Source organism: Taeniopygia guttata, chromosome Z, assembly GCF_048771995.1.
Source record: "Taeniopygia guttata chromosome Z, bTaeGut7.mat, whole genome shotgun sequence".
NCBI lineage: Eukaryota > Metazoa > Chordata > Aves > Passeriformes > Estrildidae > Taeniopygia > Taeniopygia guttata.
In genome coordinates this window covers 39,345,672-39,366,475 of record NC_133063.1, presented here as the reverse complement: position 1 = coordinate 39,366,475, position 20,804 = coordinate 39,345,672, and the positions used below count along the sequence as shown (strand labels likewise).

The window sequence follows — 20,804 nt, the reverse complement described above, 5'->3', positions numbered from 1 at the left end:
TATCTGCAGAAGCCCAGCTGATCATCCCTTGGAATGTGGATTTGGAATGTCTAATTCTTGGGATTCTACCCAGGGTAACTTTACAACCAGAAAAAGGGAATGCAGCTTTGTTAAACATGTTTTGTGGATCATTGTGAATTTTAAAAAATGAACAATGATCCTTGATTACCTAGAGAAAACAGATGATGCTGCAATAGCTAAAACAAACAAACAAAGCAGGCTTCTTACTTACCCAAGGTTGTGAACAATAAGCACTTGCACACCTCCTCTTCTCTGTTTATTCAATCTCAGCTGTATTTTGTTAAGTTGACAGTATAAGTTTACCTGTGTTCATCTCCCAGTGTGTTCACTCCAGCTCATTTTGAGGAACTCTTGTTTTTTCAGAGAAACATGAGAACCCTCTTTGCCATCTGACAATCAATTCCTGTCTCTAGAGTTTCCAGTCCTGGACTCCTCTTTCCCCATTTGGGAAGACTTTTGTTGCAAGGATCTTTTGTCTCTGTGTTTTCACCACACTCATCCTTTGTCATCACAGTTGTGCATCAGGCAAACCTTTGAAAGCCTGGATTCTCATGTGCTGTCTCTGTTTGACAAGAAGAGTGAAGAAAAAGCATGCAATGAGAAAAACATCTCTGAAAGCTCCCTGTTGTGTTCTTTTGTTCTTTGCTAATGTTTTCAAGTTGGACTGGAATTCTTAAGCAGGAGAATTGCCCTGCTCTGTGAAGTTAAAGTTTGGCTAGGGCAAGAGGAGCTTGTGGCCTGAGTGGATGTGCTTCAAGCATGCCAAGTAATTTCCTTGAGAGCAGTGGTGTACTCGGGGTTAGTGAAATTTGGTGTCTTGTGAAAGGTGCTACAGTGTACCTTACCTGCGGCATTCTTTACCGCAGTGTGGCACAGCAAACCGCTAAGAAAGAGCTACACTGATGCACTGAAAACAAATGTGCCGAGAAGCTGGGTCCATATCTTGCCTGATGGCGACAGGCTGAGTGCATTCTGAGAGAACCAAGACACCTCGGATTCTGGTGCCCACAAAGCTACATCTGACAGCAGCCAGATGGGATTAAAAAAAAAGTGGATCAAATATATCTCTGAGTGCAAAACCAATGTGGGCACATAAGGAATCTCAGTGGTGCCAGTGCATCACTTCCTGAGCTTCTCCCATCTTGCAAGCCCTGGAGAAAGGCGCTTCGTAAACTGGTGGCAGGGAAACTGGCATCCAGGTTTGTCTGATCTGGTACCTGTCAGGCTTCTTTAACCTGAACAAACAGACATTTGGGTGAATTGGGTGGTTCTAAGCGCCCTTTTCTCTCCTGCCAGCAGCTGGGATGATGCCAGTGACTTGAGCCTGCTCAATGAGACATGCGCTGAGTCAATGCTTGGCACAGCCCCCATTTGAATCCTTCCCTTGTCCTAGCTGAGAGCAGTATTTTCAGAGCTAACTGCAGATCTTCCTCCAAATGCCACAGGACATGGAATTTCAGTGCCAGACAGGTCAAGCAAAAAAAAAAAAAAAAAAAAAAAGCCAAGTACTATCTCATGGGACCTGGGGACATTTTCAGATGAAGGTCATCACTACCTCTGGGAAGTATGGGGCTGGACAAGCAGTCACTTGGACTGGCCACCTCTGGTAAACCTCTCCACCTTTGCCGTGTGGCTGCTGGTGGAGACCAGATAGCAGAGCTAAGGAGGAGCTTGGGGCTTTTTGTGGGAGATTTGGTAAAAAAAATCATTAAAGCACAAATCAATGGGACTTTGAAGTGACTCAAAGGTGACATGGGGTAAAGGAGATTTGACAGCAATGTTAAAAATTGGTACCCTATGATCGGAAGGCATCTCTCCTGGGCTGACTGCAGACTTGGAGCAGCTCTAGTGGCTGTCACTGGATGTATGGGGCAAACTAACAGGGAGTAAAGTAAGGCATGGGATTAGTACGTGAATTGATACATTGATGGCATTTGAGAAAAGTAGCTTTGATAAAATGCCCATAACTGCAGGTACCCAGCAGTGCTGGCAGTGGGGCCATCCAGTCAGAGGCCTGGGTGGCTATGACTTGGTCCTGCTGAGCCTTGAGGCCTCCCTGCTCCCCATGTCCCAGTGTCCTCCCGGGAAGGAAGCCGGCCGGAGTTTCAGGGTGCTGTACAATGTCCTGGAACCCCAAGAAGATACGTGTATATCTTGTGGAGTTTCCCAAAAAGGCAGTTTACTGAAGCATCTGGCTCAGCATTCTGAAGGGCATTGCCACGGGACAAAAGGCAAGCTCCAGCGTGTCTGACTCGTCAAAGAGCATGAAAGACCCTCTAGAAACAAATGCTGCTTTTGCTGCCACCTTCCGCAGCGCCTCACGACTGCCCTGGGGATGGACGGAGGGCGCTTGCCATCCCGAGTGCGGGCAGAGGATAAGGACCAACCAAACCGGGGCCCGGGGCGGGGGCCGAGCTGGGCGCAGCTGTTCCCGGCCGGGAGGGGCGGCAGGGCCGGCCCCCGCTGAGTGACGGCCGGGCCGGGGCCTCGGCCGGGCCGGACCTCCGCCCCCGGCAGCGGCGGAGCTGGTGCGGCCGGGACGAGCGGCCGAGGCTCAGCTCCGCAGGGCGCGGCGCGGCGCACGGCTGCGGTAAGCGAGAGAAGGGGCGGCGGGCCCGGCCGTATCGGGACAGAATATTTGGCCGGCACCGAGCATCCCCGGCTCGACAGAGATAGCGGCAGCGCGCAGGAAAGGGGACTGCTTGGGAGCTGGGTCGCTCTCCCTGCCTGCGTCCCTGCCTGCCCGCCAGCACACTTGCGGCCGGGAGCCGTGCCCGGGGGTGGGAGCGCTGCGCCGGGGTGCGCGAAGCCGGCGGAGGGCACTGCGGCAGCCGAGGATTCTTGGGCTCGGAGTGGCCGTGCCGCTCGGCGGGCCGGCGGTGTGCCGGGCTCGGAGTGGCCGTGCCGCTCGGCGGGCAGCCGGAGGCGCTGGGATGGATGGCAGCCGGAGGCACTCACGCGGCAAATCCCGGCGGGGATCAGGGGTGCTGACACGGTGAGATAGAGGGCTCTGCACGACTCTGAGTGAGTTGCAGAGGGCACCGAGAGTTCTTTTTTACTGTTTTTCTTGCGTTTGTAATCCAGGGAGCTCTTATAGGAGATGGTTTTCCAGATAATGAATCGCTAGAAACCTGTGCTGCTTTTGTAAGGGAAAAGTGGAAATTAGCAGGGGGAAAGGTTCCTTGAGGCCATTTGTTGCATTTGCCTTGGCCCTACTTTCTCCAGCTTGAAATAGTCACTGCCTTGAAAAGCCTATCCCAAAGATAATCTTTCTTCACTCAGATGGACACAGCTGCTGCCCTTACTTGTGTGCTCATCTGTTGCCCTCTGCTTTTTAAGTAGTCATGGATGATTTGTTGGGCACCATCCATTGCCCTCTGCCTCCCTTCAGAGCCAGCTGCTCCCCTTATGTGGAGGGCCTTTCTACTTGCTTTACATATTTTCCTGGATGTTGGGCCTTGCACCGCAAGGGTGTTCAGCCATGTGATTGAAGTTGGTTTTAAGTGTTTTATTTTTATTTTTTTTTAATCCCTTTTTCATGTTTGACCTGCCAGATTATGCAGCAGTGAAGAGTGACTTCCTCCTTTCTCATCAAGATTTGTGCTGAGAGGTGGCACCTTTTCTCAGACTATCTGATAGATCAAATACAGGACAAGCTTTTTGGGGATGCAACTCCTACTTCAGGTTATAGTAGTGAGCTCTTTTGCTCTCTTGAAAGGAGGAGCTGGGCTACAACATGAGAGCCAAACACCATTTTGCTCGCACTGCCCAAAGCCAAATGCCTGTTGACAGCCTCTGTACCTGCTGCCCTGATGTACACATGGCTGGGTATTCCCACAAGAACACTGCATCACAGGCTCACTGCTTCTCGTTTCAAAGTCTGTTTTCTCCCTGGCAGGGCTCTTCCCCCACCCCTCCTTCACCACTGCATTGTTTTCCAGCCTGACTCATCTTTCTCTTCCCTACACACTTCTCAGCTGTGATGGGCTGCTGCCTTTTCTCCAGATACTGTGCTTTTGCATAATATTGGAAATATGTTGCTCCCCACCCCCTTACTGTATTTGGGAAAGCCAAACAGATATTGGAAACAGTCTGGTCTATCTCATTACTGATTTTCTTTGCCCAAGTTTTACTTTCATTCACCCAAAGGACCATTTGATTTATCTTTAAATGAGTCAATCTTCTGTAAGAAGCATCAGTCCTCTGTTGTCAGATGTGTACCTCCTATTCCACAGAGCAATGTGCTACTAAATGTAGTGTTTGCAGATGAATTGTTGTACTTTTCTGTGTGCTGCTTCACTGTTTTTCAGGTGTGTGGAGTTTTTATAAAAGCACAGCTAGGGGGAAGGAAACTGTGATCTGCCTTCCGATTTTTTTCCTCTATAGCTGACAGTCATTTGGACATCATGAGCTAGGAAGACTGTCTTCACTCCCCTGTTCAGGCAGAGGCCTGTAGACAAAATGTCTTCACTTGGTAAAATTACCAGGCTCTTGGAAGAAACAGGACAGAAGGTTGTGTTCCATGACTCCATGGTGCTAAATGCCCCCATGTTCTTGGGCGTGTGGATGCAGCACCACGGGAGGCTCAGTGGCTCTCTAGCCCATCCCCAGCTCACAGCAGACCTCTCCTCGCATAGGGAGGTTCTGGCTTCATATGGCCTGTGTCTGCAAATCCCCAAAGATGGAGACCCCCATCCCTGAAGGCTTGCCTTAGGGCTGCATCACTCTCCTGGGAGGGAATTCTTCCTACTTGTTCATGGTGAATGAGATATACACATAACAGAGGTTATCCTGGGTCAGACCAAAGTCTGTACATCCCAGGACACTCTGGCTGACAGCAGCCTGAGAAGCTTGGAAGCAAGGTTGCAGTGATGCTTCCCCAGAGCTCTCCCCCATTCAGGCTCTGTGCAGTTTGGTAGCTCCTCAGCTGGAGCTGGTTTCTGTGTTTCTTCAGGCCTTGTGTGATGGTGTGAGGGTCTCACCTCTGTTAAGTGCCTTGTTCAGATTTGGTGCACAGTGTACACTGCATACTCACTGCAGCTGGAACAGTGCTCATTTTGCTTCAGTGTTAATTAAGCATCAGCCTGTCTGGGGCTGATTAGCTGTGCCTTGGTGGGGCATTTCACTGCCATTCCCTGTGCTTCAGCCACACTAGCAGTAGGGTGGGATTGGGGTGTGCAGACATTAATGTGTTACTAACAGCATGCTGTGCTTTGGCTCTGGCAGTCTGGCAAGGCTCTTTTACAGGCCATGGCCACTGCCTGTCTGAGGATCTGAGGCACTGCTCAGTGCAAGACAGGAGCCTTTCTGCTCCTGTGTTCACAATGCACTCATCAGGTTCCCTGCAGAACGAGTGTGCCACAGAAACAGGGGCATCCATCTGAGTACTAAGAGAAACTCAGGCAAGAAACCCAGGATCACTTTCCAGAGATTGTGCTGGCTGTGAAACTTCCAAGTGGAAGGGTTCAAGTTACAGAGCAGGAACTGAGTGCAGAGTGTCACTAATGACTCAAGTGTGCCCACATACTTTTCACAAGGATTAGTAATTAAGCAACTGAGTGCATGCCAGGTGCATGAGAGAACCTCACCCCAAATAGGAGAACACATAACTGTGTTTACAAGTGTGTGTCTTGAAAATATGTAAAGTGGGGGAGATATAGCTGGGATTCTTTGTGTTTGGGCTTTGGTAGATCTTGGCCTAGTCACCAGCCATCCAGGCCATTTGCTAATGAGAAAGACCACCTGGTGAGCACCAGTACTGAGTTGTGTGGCTTGCATGCTGCAGGAGTACTGACAAGAGGAGAGCCAAGAGACACAGACGATTTCTGGATATTGGGTTAGGAATAGGGTGAGCTGAGAAGACTGAGGTGAGTGCAAGGCACTGTGAGATTTTCCTCAGCGCTAGTGGATAAAGGGAAAGGTTACATAGGCTGAGCACAAGGAACCTTCCCTAGTTTGTGCGTGACCTCAGACAAGATGTTTGCTGTGGAGCTGTCAAGGATGGGAATGTCAGCTCTGACATGAGGATATCCATGGGAATGAAGCTGCATCATCAGTAAGTCTTGCCTATAGCCTATTGAACTTCATTGCTGCAGGGGCTTGGGTGATGATGATAACTCCAGATAGTGTTACATGCTCTTCATGGCTGATGTGTTGCTTCAAGAGTCAGAGATCATGTGCTTTGATAGACCCAAAATACCTTCTTCCAGATGTTTTCTTTCAAATATGTATTTCAGGATGTCTTAGATTAACATCTGCTAATTTGGAGGAAACCTAGATCTTCCTTGGAGAAGTTTCAGTTTCCTGAAGGGACAGCAGACTAGCTGTTGAATTTCCTTAAGCATGAGCCTCTTGCAGAGAGGCTGAGTGCCTCAGTCTTTCATGTTGATGGCTGACTGGCCTGGAGCAATGAGAATGTGTGCCCTGCTTTCTACATCTGACATGTGTCATGGTTTGACACTGGCACGATGCCAGTGCCCCTCATGAAAATGCAATTTTTTAACTGAATGCTGTGAAATGCGATCGAGAACAGAGCAAAGCAGGCTCAAGCTTAATAACAAGAAAATAACTTTATTAAACTACTACTACTATGTTACTATAAAAGAGGGAAAAAAAAAAAAAAGAAGAAAGAAAATACACACAATTCAAAATGAAAACCTTCTAAAGCATTCCTCCTCCCACCACCCAGCTCCAACAAATTACAGTGAGACACAATCTGGACCCCAATCAGGTTTTCACCCTCCAGATAATCAACACCCAGTCCATCTGCAGGGAGAGAGGAGTCTCTCCTGTGCCACAGACCCCCCAAGAAACACAGCTGCCACATCCTGTGCTTCCATGTCACTACATGGCACCGCCCGGAGAAAAAAAGTTTGCCAGTGGTGACCCTCTCCTTTCTATGCACAGTGCTCTCACTACTAATGCATGGATGGACAGACTGCTTTTAGGATTTTTCCTTTTAAGGATGCCCTGCTAAGAGGGGAAAAAACAACAGTTCAGTTTTTCATTTTTGGGACCAGCAGTCCCCCCCATTTTCCCCTGGGGCCGAGGATCTAAGAACAGAGATCTTCTTCTCTTCTTCCTCTGCGAAGACAGGGGGTACTACCACAAACTTCCTTAACTTTTCTTTGTTCGCTCCACTTCTGTCTTTTCCCAGCTGAAGCATGGTTTCTTTGGCTCACCGGCATCTTCCTAAAATACAGTCTCTCTTGGAGGAGAAGATCAGTTCAGTCTGTGGCTAACAAGAAAAAGTCCAGCCAAAAGCCACTCACTCCATCATCTCCTCCCACCTAGAATTTCTCCTTCCAACATCCCAGGTCCCAGGCTGTCTCTCTTCCTCTCTTTTCAAACCACGGAGGAGAAAAATTTCACAGACCTTTCATTTCTCAGGAAGGGTTAAAAGTCCCGACTCCCAGAGATGGCTTGCTGCCCAGGCTCCAGCTCCCACAGGCGGCTGGGCACCTTGCGGCCCTCCCGCTCTTCTCCTTCCCCGTGGTGAACTGCTGATAAAACCACTGCCGTCTCTTTTTCTCTCTTGGGAGAGACAGAGACTCTGGGGGGAATGGAGACATCCCAGATTTTCTCCACCCTTCCATCTGCAGGGGGCCAGCCGGGTTCCAGTCCCTCCACCCTTGGGCCTACCTCTGAAGGCCACATGGCTTCTCCCCTCCCCCACCGAGCTCGTGGCCGGGCAGGGGAGAGTCCTGCACTGACCGCTGACCAGAACCCAAGAGCGAGTTCTCCTGGGAATTCTGCTTTTAACCCCTCTGTGTTCTCAGAGGCGTGTCTACCTTCAATTGGTCAATGTCCAAATTGACCTCTTACTTCTGGAAAAATTATTTTTCCGTGTCAAACCACGACAACATGGCAGAGCTTCTCACCACCTGGAGCATTCCCTGTCATTTCTCTGTCCACTCTTCTCATCCAGGATACGAATTTGTGGCTTTTCTTCTTTTAAATACCATTTCCCTTAGGCAGCACGTGACTGACTGCAGTTGGGTTCCTCTGCAACCTTCTTTTCTCCAGGCTGAATAAGTCAGATTGCCTTTGCTTGTTCAGCTTGGAAAGACCTGTTTTCTACTAGAAGGCATCAAATTGCATGCAGCATCCAGCTGCATGCTCAGTGGTGCTAAGCAGAGGGTCCCTTTTGGGTCTCCCGTGTGGGTCTTCTGGCTAGACACTTTCTCATGGAGCTTGGACTCCAAGCCCAGAGCAGAGTCTATTGAAAGGCTTTTGTAGTTCTAACAAGTTTTCATCATCTTATACATTCAAGGTGGTGGTGCAGAGCCCAGGCAGGCCAACAGTACTTGATGTTGCAGCCTGGGTGTGTGTTTATGGCTTGTTAAAATGATGCTTTCCTCTCTTGACTAGAAAATAAGATCTGCTTGAAAAGGGATCTACAGAAATGTGCAGGAGGCCGTTACCTTAAAGGACTGGTCTTAGGCATTTATCTATCTTCCGTTCATTTTAAGGAGGACTATGTTAATTTGAAATGGAGTAAACCTTTGACTATCTGTACTTCAAGTACAGGGCATGTAGTTACTTGCAAAGCCACTCCACCATTCTGGTTGTGTCTGTGAGAGGAGGGACTGTGAGGCTGAAGTGTGATGTTTGTACCTGTGTGCTGGGAGAAGACACACCTGTACCAGTACAGCTGTACTGACTCCCTTGTGGGCAGGGTAAATCATGGTCACAAGCAGCCACCAGTGAAGACTTTTGTTGTGTATGGCTGTGTGATGACACTGGGGATGGATCCAACCCCTCCTCTGCTCTGATTTCCTACTGGGTTTTACACAATTCACATAGATTCACATTTTTAGATGTGGTCTCAATAGGAACTGTTGTGCATATTTAGCTTTGTTGCTACTGGATCGGGCCGTAATTTGTTGGTCAGTTCTTGAAACTGCAGGGAGCTGATTGTTTGGTTGCCCAGTGACTCAAAAAGCAGAGTTGGCCATGGAATCATCAGCACCCAGTTATGTTGGGATGCAAACTCAGGGTTTGAAAGTTGTCCCAGGAAGGGAGAATCAGCAGAGACTCACTATTTTGGTGGATTGATCTCCTTCATCTTTACATCCCCACCATGCCTGCTCCAGCACTACAAATGTAGAAGCTACCCCTTGTCCAAATGCTTCTAAGTACCCACCGCTCACCTTAGACCACTGTGCAAGTTCCCCAGCTTTCCTTCATTTCCTGACTGTCAGCCAGAGAAGATCTCTAGGCTGACAGACCCTCTGCACACATGTGCAGCTTCCCAAGAAATAAGGTTCTGAGTCCTGCATGAGATTTCATTAAGGTTTGCATCTTAGATCTGGAGCTGGTTGACTCACTAAGATTTAAGTGTATGTACAGAAAGTACCTAGTTTCTCTTGAATTTAAAGGAAGTGGTCACTTGAGGTATGCATAGCTCCTCCATCAAAAAAAAACCCCAGACCCTGGCATTTATCTCTTAAGTTATGCTGCAAGTGAAAAAAAAAAAAAAAAAAGAAAAGGAAAATAAAAAAGAAAGATAATTGTAGCAGCTATAGAGGGGATATTGGTTGATATTGGTTTGTTATTTTTATACTGCAAAATAATAGCTCTGAACTTTGACTTAAATTTATACTTAAACTGTAAAAAAAAACCCAAAACTCATAAATCAAAACCCTGCATGAGTCAAACAGGAAGAGTTTTCAAGCCATCCCTCATTATATGAATTCCCACTTTCACTGCTCCTTTAATACAGCTTTCATCCTGAAAAGACTTCTGTCTTCAACCTTGGCAGTTTTTTCAAGAATTATCAATAACTATGCTGGTCATGCTTGGCTACCTCCTTATCCTTAAACCCAAGCCCCATGGTCTGCTTTCACATTTCAGAGCACAGAAAAGGTTCTGTGGTATATTCGAGGGTTGTCTGGGGCAAAGATGTTAATTTTTTTCAGGCATGGCTCTCATTGTGTGGCAGAGTACACAGAATTCCTGTCCTCTGCCTTTGGTGGTTGTTCAATGTGGCAGTGGCCAGGGATGCCTCAAACACTCCCACATGCTGAGCCTTGGGCATGGTGCTGCATGCTGAAGCCTGTGCAGACCCCTGGACCCAGGGTTGGCTTGGACTGATAACAGAATTTAACCCTGGAAAGCCCTGCACCTTTGCTGAGCTTAGTTGCTCTTTCTCCCTACGTTTTCATGAAGGAAAGTGCTTTCTATGCAGTCCTGGTGTTGGCATGCTGGGAGGTTGTGCAGGGAGGTGCTGGGCTGTCCGGCACAGCGTGTTCCAGATGTCACACAGCATGTGTCACATGGCATGCCTGACACTGCACCCCTGGCTTCCACTGTGACATTTTTGTATTTTCTTGAAATTTGTCTTGCTGTTGTTCCTGTCACTTTACCCAGTTCTTCCTCTCTGCATTTGTTCTTTTTCCTGGGGCTGTTGGATCACGGGGGGATAGTCCAGCAGACCTTTTGACTCGGCAGTATGGGTGCTGCTCCACAGCCTTCCTGAGCAGCCTGCTGTAGCGCAAGCCCATTGCTGCCCTGCTCCTGCCCTCCCTGCTCGCCCACCTGAAGAGCACAACCAAGTGCTGATGCCTGCCCTCGGCTGGTGGTGAAACAGTGGGCCCCACGTGGGCCGCTTTCCCAGATGGATTTCCCCTGCTTCCCTGTGCAGACATCAGTGCTGCTCTCAGTTTCCTGCACCCCAAAAAGGTCATGGTGCTGCAGGGGGCTGTACCAGTGCAAAGCACTGTGAAAGAATTATTTCCAGTGTCATACAGGATGCTTTTCATTTTCACTTATTTTCAGCATCCATTTGTTTGCTCAGCACTTTTGAACCCTTCAGAAAGAAACTGTTCTATCCCCCTCATGATCAGATCAGCAGTGTTGTTTTGCTTGGTTTTGTTTTCCCATATTCATGGTGAGAACAGTCTTTCCTGTAGATGACCTTTTATTATCTCCCAGCCAATTAAATTTTTCTCCTTAAACAATTTTAATGATCGTTGTGCATTCCAGCCTGTGTGCTGTTTAGATTTATCAAGTGCAAGTGCTTGGGCTGTCTTCCTGTGTAACTGACAAGTACACAAAGTACTACAAAGAGACCTAATATCTTGCTATCTTTGTAATCTATATGAATTTCAATGTTTTGAGGACTTAAAGTTGCAACAGTGTCAGTTCTGTGCAGTATATGTATGTTGCACTTAAATTCTTTTGTGAAGCTTCCTTAGTTGGTTGAATTAAGAGTGATAGGGTTAATGAAAAAGAGTGAGAACTCAAGTTGTGCTGTAGGACATTGTTGTTTAGTTTGAGCTCAGGTGAAGGTGGGACCTGTGTTCTTTCTTATCACTGGCAGTTCAAAGCTCTCTTCCGTTTACAGCAGATGGGCTGGTTTGCTTTTTCCTTCCAGCACTCATTAGCAAGACAGGGTAGAAGAGGCCTGGGATGTGGAGATAGAGTGCCAGTGAACATACTGGTCCTGGAGGCTGTGCTGGAGGACATGATGCTGAACAGCTGGCACTGCAGGCAGGGGAGCAGTACAGAATGTCCTGCTGCTACGGGCAGGGCTGGTGCTCCTGATGAGCAGTCCTCTCGGTGTGCTCTCTGCGGGACATGTGCGAGATGCCAGCACTGTCCGGCTGCTCCAGCAAGTCTGGGAGGGCACTGTGTCTCCCAGCAGTTCTCTTTGGGGTATGTAGCAAATTAAATTCCCCCAACAGGGATTTCAGCTGCGTTTCAGCAGGCTCTGCACCTGTCTTCAACCCTCAGGGCCTTTGCTATATGCAGCCTAAGCTTCATATCTCTGCAAGATGCTTTGAAACCTGAGGCGTTTTCCAGAAGCATTGCCTGTGTGCACTGACATCCCATGTCTGTCCTGCCTCTCGGTGCTGACATCTCTGTCCTTCTGGAGGGAGGCAACAAGGTCACCCTGCGGGTCTGCACTCTGGTCCCAGACAGGCCCCTGCTTGCAGTCTTGCCTGCGTTCCTGGGAAAGGTCTGTGGCTGTCTGTGGGAATAGTTGTCCTCATATAGCCAAGATAGATACTGCCATGTGTGTGGCAGGTGTGGGTATTTTAAGCCATTATAGAGAATTTAGCAGCCTGGGGTTTGTTACTCTCTGCCTTTCTGCTTGCTCCTAGCTCCAGCTCCTTCCATGGCAGAATGGTGAAAAATACATAGGGCATATGAAATCCCGGCTAGTCATGGCTCATGCAATGCAATCTAAGGCCACAGTAGCACAGCATATATCCAGATCCAAGTCCAGGCTGCTTTTCTAGGATCTCCCACCTCAGTGTTTATCAGTAATTGCAGTAAAGGCTCTGCCCTTCTTTGTGCCTGCAGGAAGGGCAGGCTTGCAGGGGCTGAGCTGCTGGACATGGCCCGTGGACTGGCTGATGTGTGGCTGCTACCCACCAGCCCTGCAGCACAGGGAGCCCCGCACTGAGGGCTGCAGGGTGCTGGGGAAGCACGGAACTGTGGGGTTCCTTCCACCTCCCTCACTCACAGAACTGTGGGGTTCCTTCCACCTCCCTCACTCACTGAGCCCCACCACTCCTGCTTCCTCCTCACCCTCGTGGCTGCCCTTGGCTCCGGTGCCCACAGCTTGATGGCTGCTCCTTGGAGCAAACCAGCCCAGTGAAAAACTGATTTTCACCCTCTCAGTTCCCAGCTGAGGGAGCTTCAGGGGCTGTTTCTCCCATCAAGAATGCGCCATCTCCTCGCGCTTCACCTCCTAAGTGGCGAGTGGCAGGAATGTGAATGATGCAGGAATTGCCATCACACTAGTGGGGAACCAAACGTCTGACAATATGACAGCTTCTAAATTTAAGGGCTTGCTTTTGAGCAAGTGTGTGTGCATTACTGTGCCCTTTTGTGACCAAGCTAAAGATAATTTTCCTATCTGGAACAGCAGCTGTGTTGTAAATCGTATAAAGAAACTTCTCCACTAATGAAGAGTGATCATAAGAGCATAATCTGTCCTGAGGAGGCAAGCAAAGCTGGAAAGATGTGATTCAGGGTAGGGCTCTGATGTTCCACAGGAGCTGAAAAGAGACCATTTATAGAAACTCAAAAGATGTTTGGTTCCCTAAAAAATACACAGGCCTTGCTGTTATTTTTAATGTAAATGTCACTCAAAAGGATAGCAACACTTTAAGAAAAACCACTTTAAATTATCTAGGACTCGGTATTCTCTGCAAAAACAGAGCCAACAAAATATAAATGTACAGGCAGTGCTGCGGAGCAGAAGGAGACTGTCAGCAAAAGAGAGAGTTGGATATGCTTTTGTGTGTTATACTGAGTGTACTTTTAAGCCACCTGCATATTTTAAACACATTGACCTTTTTCTCTGCAGACTTTTTGCTTGCAGAGGTCTAGTTACATGCATATGATTGTGTATGACACATTATATTAGGTGACATGGACCAAACCTTGGGGTCAGTAGGGGTTATCCAGATAGACCATTCACTTCTTTTCTTGAAGGATCGGTTTAGAACGTGCAGTAGCACACAGGTCAGCTGCTTAGCTGGCAACAGTGCAAACATATGTTGTCTCAGCAAAGGTGGGTCACTAAATAGCACATTTAACTGGCAGCCTCCTGAACCTGAGTGGATAACACTTCCTGATCCCCTTGTGGCTTTAAAACATGGGAAGAAGTGCCGCACGCTGTAGCCTCGAAGAGGTTTTCAGGGCTCAGAGGTACTCAGTGGTGCTACAAATCTGTTTTCTCATCTGGTAACCATGTTATCTGGAGTGCCACGTGCAGCGTGTTGTTACTGGGGGCTTGTAAGGACGTGAGAGCTGTATACTTCATGACTTAGAGTTTATTGTCCTTCAAAGAAATAAATGCCCAGGATGCTTCAGTAACATCTAGCTCTGCCTGCAGAAAGACATCCCTAGCTAGGGTCATGTACCAAGAACTTCCTCAGTCCTGTCTCGTAAATCCGTGGTGGGACAATGTGCTACCAGAGCTGCACTGCTCTCACCTCCATGGGTGATTATGTGCATATGGAATATGAAAGGAGGGCCCTGAGAATCTTTTGAAATCAGCTATGCTTTAAGCATAAATCTCCAGCTCTGAGGTGTTCAGTGCTCCCCAGCCAGGCAGGCTGCAGCATCATGCTTCATGTGTTCAGTGTTAATGCTTCTTGTTTTCATATCAGGTTCTGTTACAGCATAAAAGTGAGATCCACGAGACTCCTCTAAGATGTCTTACAGAAAGGAGCTAGAAAAATACCGAGACCTAGATGAAGATCAAATCCTTGGATCTCTGACAGAGGAGGAGCTCAGGAAGTTAGAGAATGAACTGGAAGAGCTGGATCCTGATGTAAGTAATTTTTAATCAAGACCTTAGGTTGTGAATCTTAGTAATTGTGGGGGAGTGGGCTGCATTAGTAATCAGTATTTCAGTGGGATCCTTTGCAGAGCCTGTATGTGGAGCAAGAGTGGAAGAGACTGGCTGTAGATTTGCCATTGGAAGCACAGTCTACATGTTTATCTTTGTTTCTGTTTTCCTGCCCTTTTCCCAATGTGATGAGCAACTGTGACTTGCAGCAGCAATATGAGCCAGTGCTGGTGCAGTGCAGTAATCCTGTGGAAAATGGATCCCTATTTCTGAGCAGACTACCTTAGAGGGAATGCTTTGCGGGTTGCTTGGTTTGAGGGTTTTCTGGAGGTTTTTTGGTGTTTTGGATTTGGGTTTTTTTGTAACAAACTTCAAATGGCCTGTATTTTCCACTATTTAGGTAGAAATCCAAACCCCGGAGTTTTGCAAAGTGGGGAAGTTTATTTTTAGCAACCCCCTAGCATCAGCAGGAGCTGCACATACGCAAACATGGGGTCTGCTGGTGCCAAGCTGGTGAAAGGTTTTTGAAGTCAGCACTGTCCTGTTGCAGGGGATGTGCAGAGCCAACTGGCTGGCCTCTGGCTTACAGCAATGTTACTCGAGGAGCTTGGGCACTGCCAAGTGAGAGATCGCTCCTGCAACAGATAGTTAGTGTTTCTGGAGTAAATTATGGGTGCCATAGATTGCATCATCAGTATTTTTAATTGTAATGCCGGAAAATATTTGAGAGCTGGCAAACTGGCTCCCAGGATTAAGTGTATGGACTGATGGGCTGGTTACAGCTATCTCAGAAGACACACAGTCAGGCAACATTCTGTGAAAGATGAAGAAAGGTAAAATAATTATGGGCATCTGTCAGTGCAGGTGTAGTCTGCTTGAAGATTGCATAGTTGCCTTGCACAGCATGAAACCTATGGAAGCAAGCTGTCTCCTGTGCCTCCCTGCTTGTGCAATTCACACACTTCTCTTGCCCTCCAGGGCTGCCTGGGTCCAGTTGCTTCCTATTAGTAATTTTCCTTCCCAGGTTTTTAATTGATACAGATATAAATTATAATGAACTACTTTTATCAGGCAGGCATGGAAAAATAAGTGTGTTGTTCAGCATCACCTTGGATGTCTTAAAAAGTAAATGTTGACTTCTATCCAGTAAAGCCTTAAAGAACATGCTTAGTGTCAAAACTGGGAATAGTCTTACTTACTGCATTAAGGCTGTTCTATATTTAAATATAAGCAGGTGTTTACTTGCCATATGTGTCAAGCACAAATCAACTTCCCATGGAGGCTTACATGACTGAATAACAAAGGAGGCAGCTTGGAAAAAAGCTGGAGTCCACAGGGGTTTTGTTCTGCAACCATCTAATCTTCTCTGTGAGACCCTCTGTGTAGTTTTGGGATGGATCCTGAAAGGCAGAAGAAACCACCACAACTCTCTGATCTGCTCTGTGAAAGATCGTGAGATTTAACTGAACAGATTCTTGCTGGGACACATGGGGCATTGTGGGCACTTGGACAGACTCATATAGAGGGGGGAAGATGGGTGAGAGCTTCCAGAAGAAAAGGGCTGGAGCTGATGTTGCAGAGAAACAGCTACTGGATAGCATTTGAAACTGAAGGGGGAAAGGAGCATCACATATCTTGAATTAATGTGGGAATCAGTGGGGCTGGACAAAGATAACCTTTGACACAAGAAGTAGCAAATTGTCCAACACTGTGGAAGAAGAGTAGTGCAACGAGGGGAGAGTGTTTCATGGATGGGGATTGTGGCCTGCAGAGATAACCTGTGTTTCTCACCTTCTTGTCTAGAATGCACTGTTGCCAGCAGGGCTCAGGCAGCGGGATCAGACACAAAAGCCACCAACTGGCCCATTCAAAAGGGAGGAACTCATGGCCCATCTAGAGAAGCAGGCAAAAGACATTAAAGACAGAGAAGACTTGGTTCCTTTCACGGGCGAAAAGAGAGGTATGGTCATCCTTTGCACCGCACTGGGTGCATCACATTGAAGGCATAGTGGGTGCACAGCAGAAGGGTTATATCTGACCTGTGTTGATAAAACTTCTTTTTGACACTATTGGGGTGGTGAATCTACTCTCTCTGCTGCCTAGCCTGAGCCCAGGCTGGCTGATAAACTGAGGAATGCCCAAGAGGTCCTTGTGCTGTCTGATTTGGGCACCATCTGGTATGTTGTTAAATGCTGGACAGAAGTTGTACCCCTGTGCAGCCTTCTCCCATCCCCATGCCACTGCATCTGTATCAGGTTCTGTGAAAGAAATCATCTTCTGTTCCTCTCTTGCCCTGTTCTCCTGTGAGGTCCTCATGTAAGCTCCGTGTTTCACTTTTGCCTTTCACACTCCATTTTGACTCTGTGAGCTTCTCACCATAAAGAAACTTCACAGCTCTCTGTAGCTGTGATGAGGCCCAGCAGTTCCCATCTAGTTTTCATCATCTCTTGACAGCCCCAGCCTTATTTCCCAATCTCCTGCTGGTTGTTTGTTTGTGTCTTCCTGGACCATACCCTGCAGTGGCCGCTGTGCTCCTGCTCTGCATGGCCCTGAGGCCTTTGAGCAGCGGTTTTCCTTTGCCTCTTTTCTTTTCCTCTCCTTCTGGCATCTTTTGCTGTTCTCCTCGTATATGACCCATTATCCAAATGACTTTCCTGTTCCTGTTAGAACTCCAAATATCATCTGACCTGGGACATGGTCTGGTCAGTCCTTGTCTCTGCATTCCAGGAGCTTCCCAGCAGCTTTTCTCAGCTGTTATGTCTCTCTCTGTACTGTGATCCCCCTACAGCAGAAGATCTAGTTGTGTGCTGTTCATGCTAATGGTTGTCCAGTATGAAAAAAAAGTGCATGAAAATGTGGGCATATGGATATATTTCCTAACTGAGGTTTTTCTGAAAGGTGCCTCCTTAGTGACCCACATGGCTCTCTTAAAAAGAGCTTGTGTAAAATCTGTTCATTTAATAAAACCTGAGGTGATATTTTCAGATTAAAAAAAAAATATATATATAGTAGTCCTTGAGAGAAATAAATGAGTAAATTGATTACTATCAGGAAGGCTGGTTTGATACCTTTCAGATGTGCCCCTTCCAGTGTTGCTTAACCTAGAAGGCAGATGCCGTGTGCTGCAGGAGACAGACGTATTTCTAGCATTTTGAGTCTGCAGCATTATACTTCAGTCTGTTGGATCTCAAATGTATTAAACACATTTTCATTTGTAACATGCTGTTGAGAGAAGACACTTCTTACATTGACCGTGAGCCAGAGATGGTAAATTACATATTCAGAGCTGTGATGAAGCTGTAAATAAATCACCACGTTTGCAGTTAGGAGGATGATTTACTAGTTGGCCATGGGAAGTGCAGTCCTGGCCGTGCTACTGGGCAGGGTGGGAGCTGGGGTGTGCAGACATCCTGTGACATAAAATGTCATGCATGCACCATTTAATTTACAGTTCCATCTTGCAACAAAGCGTGACTGAGATTAAAACTTAGAAATTGACTGAAATTAGGTAATTAAAATTAAACTAGAATTAAACTCCAGAAATTCTAGTGTCACTGAGGTGTCAGAAGGAGTTGCTGCATGACAGCAGAATTAAGTTTGCCCTGTTTCTCTTGTTCCCTGCTGGTGTTGCACACACCAGAAGGTACATAGAGTTTGCCCAGCCATGCATCTAGTGGGATGGGGGTTCCAGATCTCCACACCAAGCCAGGGCAGATATTTTGCTGCTGAGTACCCAGAAGATGCCTGGCTGTGCAGGCACATGACACTCTGCCTATTTTTGCAAGAGCAGCTGTGTCCCAAGAGGCAGATTCCTGCTCTCTCTGTCAGACCAGCAGCTTGCAGGCAAAGGATAGGAGGATAGGAGCAAAATGCTGTTTATGGCAGCCTCCATTTTGTCCCAGGAGACCCTGAGGTGGAGTTGCTTCCTTTAGGCTAAATTTAGCCCCTTTCTGCATATCCCTGAGCAGCAGGATTGTTTCTCCCTCTTAGTGCTGCTGGCTCTGGCTTCAGAGAGGTGACAAAAATAGTCCTGGCTGGTATGCTAGGCCAGGCCTTTTGCAGTCGCTATCTCTGTAGTGATCCTGGACTATTTTAGGGGAGAGAACTGCTCCAAAATGTTCCCAGAGCCCTCCCACACCCGTCCCAGCAATGCTGGATTTACCCAGCAGTCTGCTGCTCCCAGCTGTTGAGTGTTAAAACATCACAAGCCTCTCTCTTTTCCTTTGGGCTGTCACAGATGGATGCTGTGTTGTGAAATTCCAGACCTGACCATCCTGCCTCTGAGAAAGATCTGCTGCCCATTGCAGCAGGAGCAGTAAGGAGCTGGGAGCAGCTGTGCAGGGCCATCAGCCCTGTCCACTGCCCCATGCCTCCTGGGATGCAGCCAGCCCCGGCAGAGAAGGTGTTGTGGCTTGCCCAGTGATTGCCACGGGCAATGGGATGGGGGACTGGCAGGGAGCCCACTATGTTCAAAGCTCCAGCCTCTTGTCCATGTGGGCATCCCCCTTAGGAAAAGGCCATGAGCAAGCAGCTAAGATGAAAAGTTCACATTACCAGCTGGACCTGTGGATTTGCACTTTTGAATTGTAGGAATAGGTCTGTTTTTTGGCCTTTTACTGTCCAGAGAGATAAAGCACAGGGGTCTCCATCTGGCATGCTCTTTGCAATAGGGGTTGAGCTACACCAGCTGCCCTAAGCCTGCTTCTCCTTGCTCCTCCCATGCATTCACTGAAGTGCTGTCTCTACTTGCTCCCAGAGCTCTCCACTACCTCCTTTCCACCCTCTTTTGACTAATGTGCCACCTACCTTGCCAGCATGCACAACAGCAAGAGGTGTCTTGGTGGCAGCACTGATCCTGCACAGTGCTGGGTACAGGCCTCTCTTCAGCGCTGGCAAACCTTCACCTCTTTTGTGCAGCCTTCAAAGAAGTGAGGACCTGCAGTGGCAGGCTGTGCGTGGCTTTCTGGGCTGGGCTATGAACAGGCATGATCCTGTACCAGTGTGCTGTGGGGTTTCCATGGATGCTGTGCTGCTGGAAGGGCTGAGCTCTGCAGCTGCCCATGTTGGGCAGGTGCCTCTCCCTTCGCATCGCAGCAGGACCCAGACCAAGCTGATGGAAAGGGATTCAGTTTCTCTTCTGATTTTTCTCATTTGCCCCCTCTGTCCTTTCTACTTTTCAAATCTCACAGCATGAAAATGCATCTGCAAGGGTAGCTGTGAACTGGATGCTGTAGCTTATACCGAGAGTGACCTCATTTTGCATTTATAGGAAAAGCCTGGATTCCCAAGCAGAAGCCAATGGATCCCATTTTGGAAAGTGTGACTCTGGAGCCAGAACTGGAGGAAGCCCTTGCTAATGCCTCTGATGCAGAGCTCTGTGACATTGCTGGTAAAACAATTTCACAATGAGCGGGGGTGAAAGTTGTTCAGCTTCTAGGGGTTATTTTGTTCTTTTGTGGGAAATGAGCTATTGCACTTTTTGCTGTTTTTCTAAATACTGTCAGTTCTAACAGAATTTATTCATTTGTTTAAAAAAGTTACTCTAAGCCTATGTGATTTAATCAAGAGTGTGGATCAAAGCTGAGGAAGGAGAAGAAGGGTTTATCTATGGAACAGTGTGTGGTTTGATCTCCTCCTTTGTCTCTACCTATAAAGACCTGTGAGTGCTCCAGGATGGTTTGGGTGGATACAGACGAGAGATCTCTGCTGATTGCTCTTGGCGGATAAGGTTTATTCGGGATAGAGAGAGGCCCTGCCTCAAGCTTCTAGACACAGCACGTGGCCGGGCCTGAGGTGATGGGGGAGGGGTGAGACAAAGGGGGAAACAGGGACCCCAGGAGGGGGAATCCAGGAGGAGGGAGGAAGTTCCAGGAGGGGAAGGGAGGTTCCAAGAGGGCGTCTGGCCCCCCGGAGACCCCTTATCAGGGGGGCTTCAAGGTGGGCTGGAACAAGACTTGGGCCAATGGGGTCAGAGACACTTGATGTTTCAGGGGAGGGTTACAGGTGTGGGGTGAACCATACATTCTGAGGGGTGAGATGGAACAGTCCATTTGACTTTTGGACCTATAGTAGGTAAGGGTATTGTCCAGCCAGTAGGGGGCGTTATATTCGTCCTGGCTGTACCATTGTGGTTCTTCTGCTAAACAATCATATTTATCTATCCTTCCCAACATCTACCACTGACTGTTGCTTATCCAGCCTGTATATTCAAGAGCACAGCTTTCTTCAAACCAAATCTTGGGAAACAGTCAAGCAGACCCAGGATTTCTTGTGCAACCTGTTACAGGATCTGCCAGGTTATAGAAGTCTTTCAGTGGACAGTCAGGCCTGGTGGTTGTTAAGGAGCTTTTTCAACACATTTTCAGTAGTGGATTTCTTGTTATTTGTGTGGTCAGACAGTCAGATAACAGTATTGGACTTAGCTCTGTGCTTGGCAGAGGGCATGCCTTGGCCAAATAGGCACACGGACACC

The 20,804-nt window shown here is 47.9% G+C and overlaps 1 protein-coding gene across 4 annotated transcripts in view; it reads left to right on the top strand.

Moving 5' to 3' along the window:
* Nucleotides 1–2,364: 2,364 nt before the first annotated feature.
* The window catches only part of TMOD1 (tropomodulin 1), a 26,874-nt gene continuing 8,434 nt past the window's right edge, over nt 2,365–20,804 (top strand). Inside the window, exons 1-4 of one of the 4 annotated variants that reach the window (XM_030257966.4) lie at nt 2,365–2,611; nt 14,151–14,314; nt 16,136–16,292; nt 19,602–19,721. In XM_030257966.4, the coding sequence (XP_030113826.1) occupies nt 14,195–14,314; nt 16,136–16,292; nt 19,602–19,721 (397 nt within the window). In that variant the 5' untranslated portion in view covers nt 2,365–2,611; nt 14,151–14,194. Of the gene's footprint in view, nt 2,612–2,746; nt 3,017–14,149; nt 14,315–16,135; nt 16,293–19,601; nt 19,722–20,804 lie in introns of those variants that run through there. The other 3 variants (XM_030257968.4, XM_030257967.4, XM_072922201.1) reach the window with 3 other exon arrangements.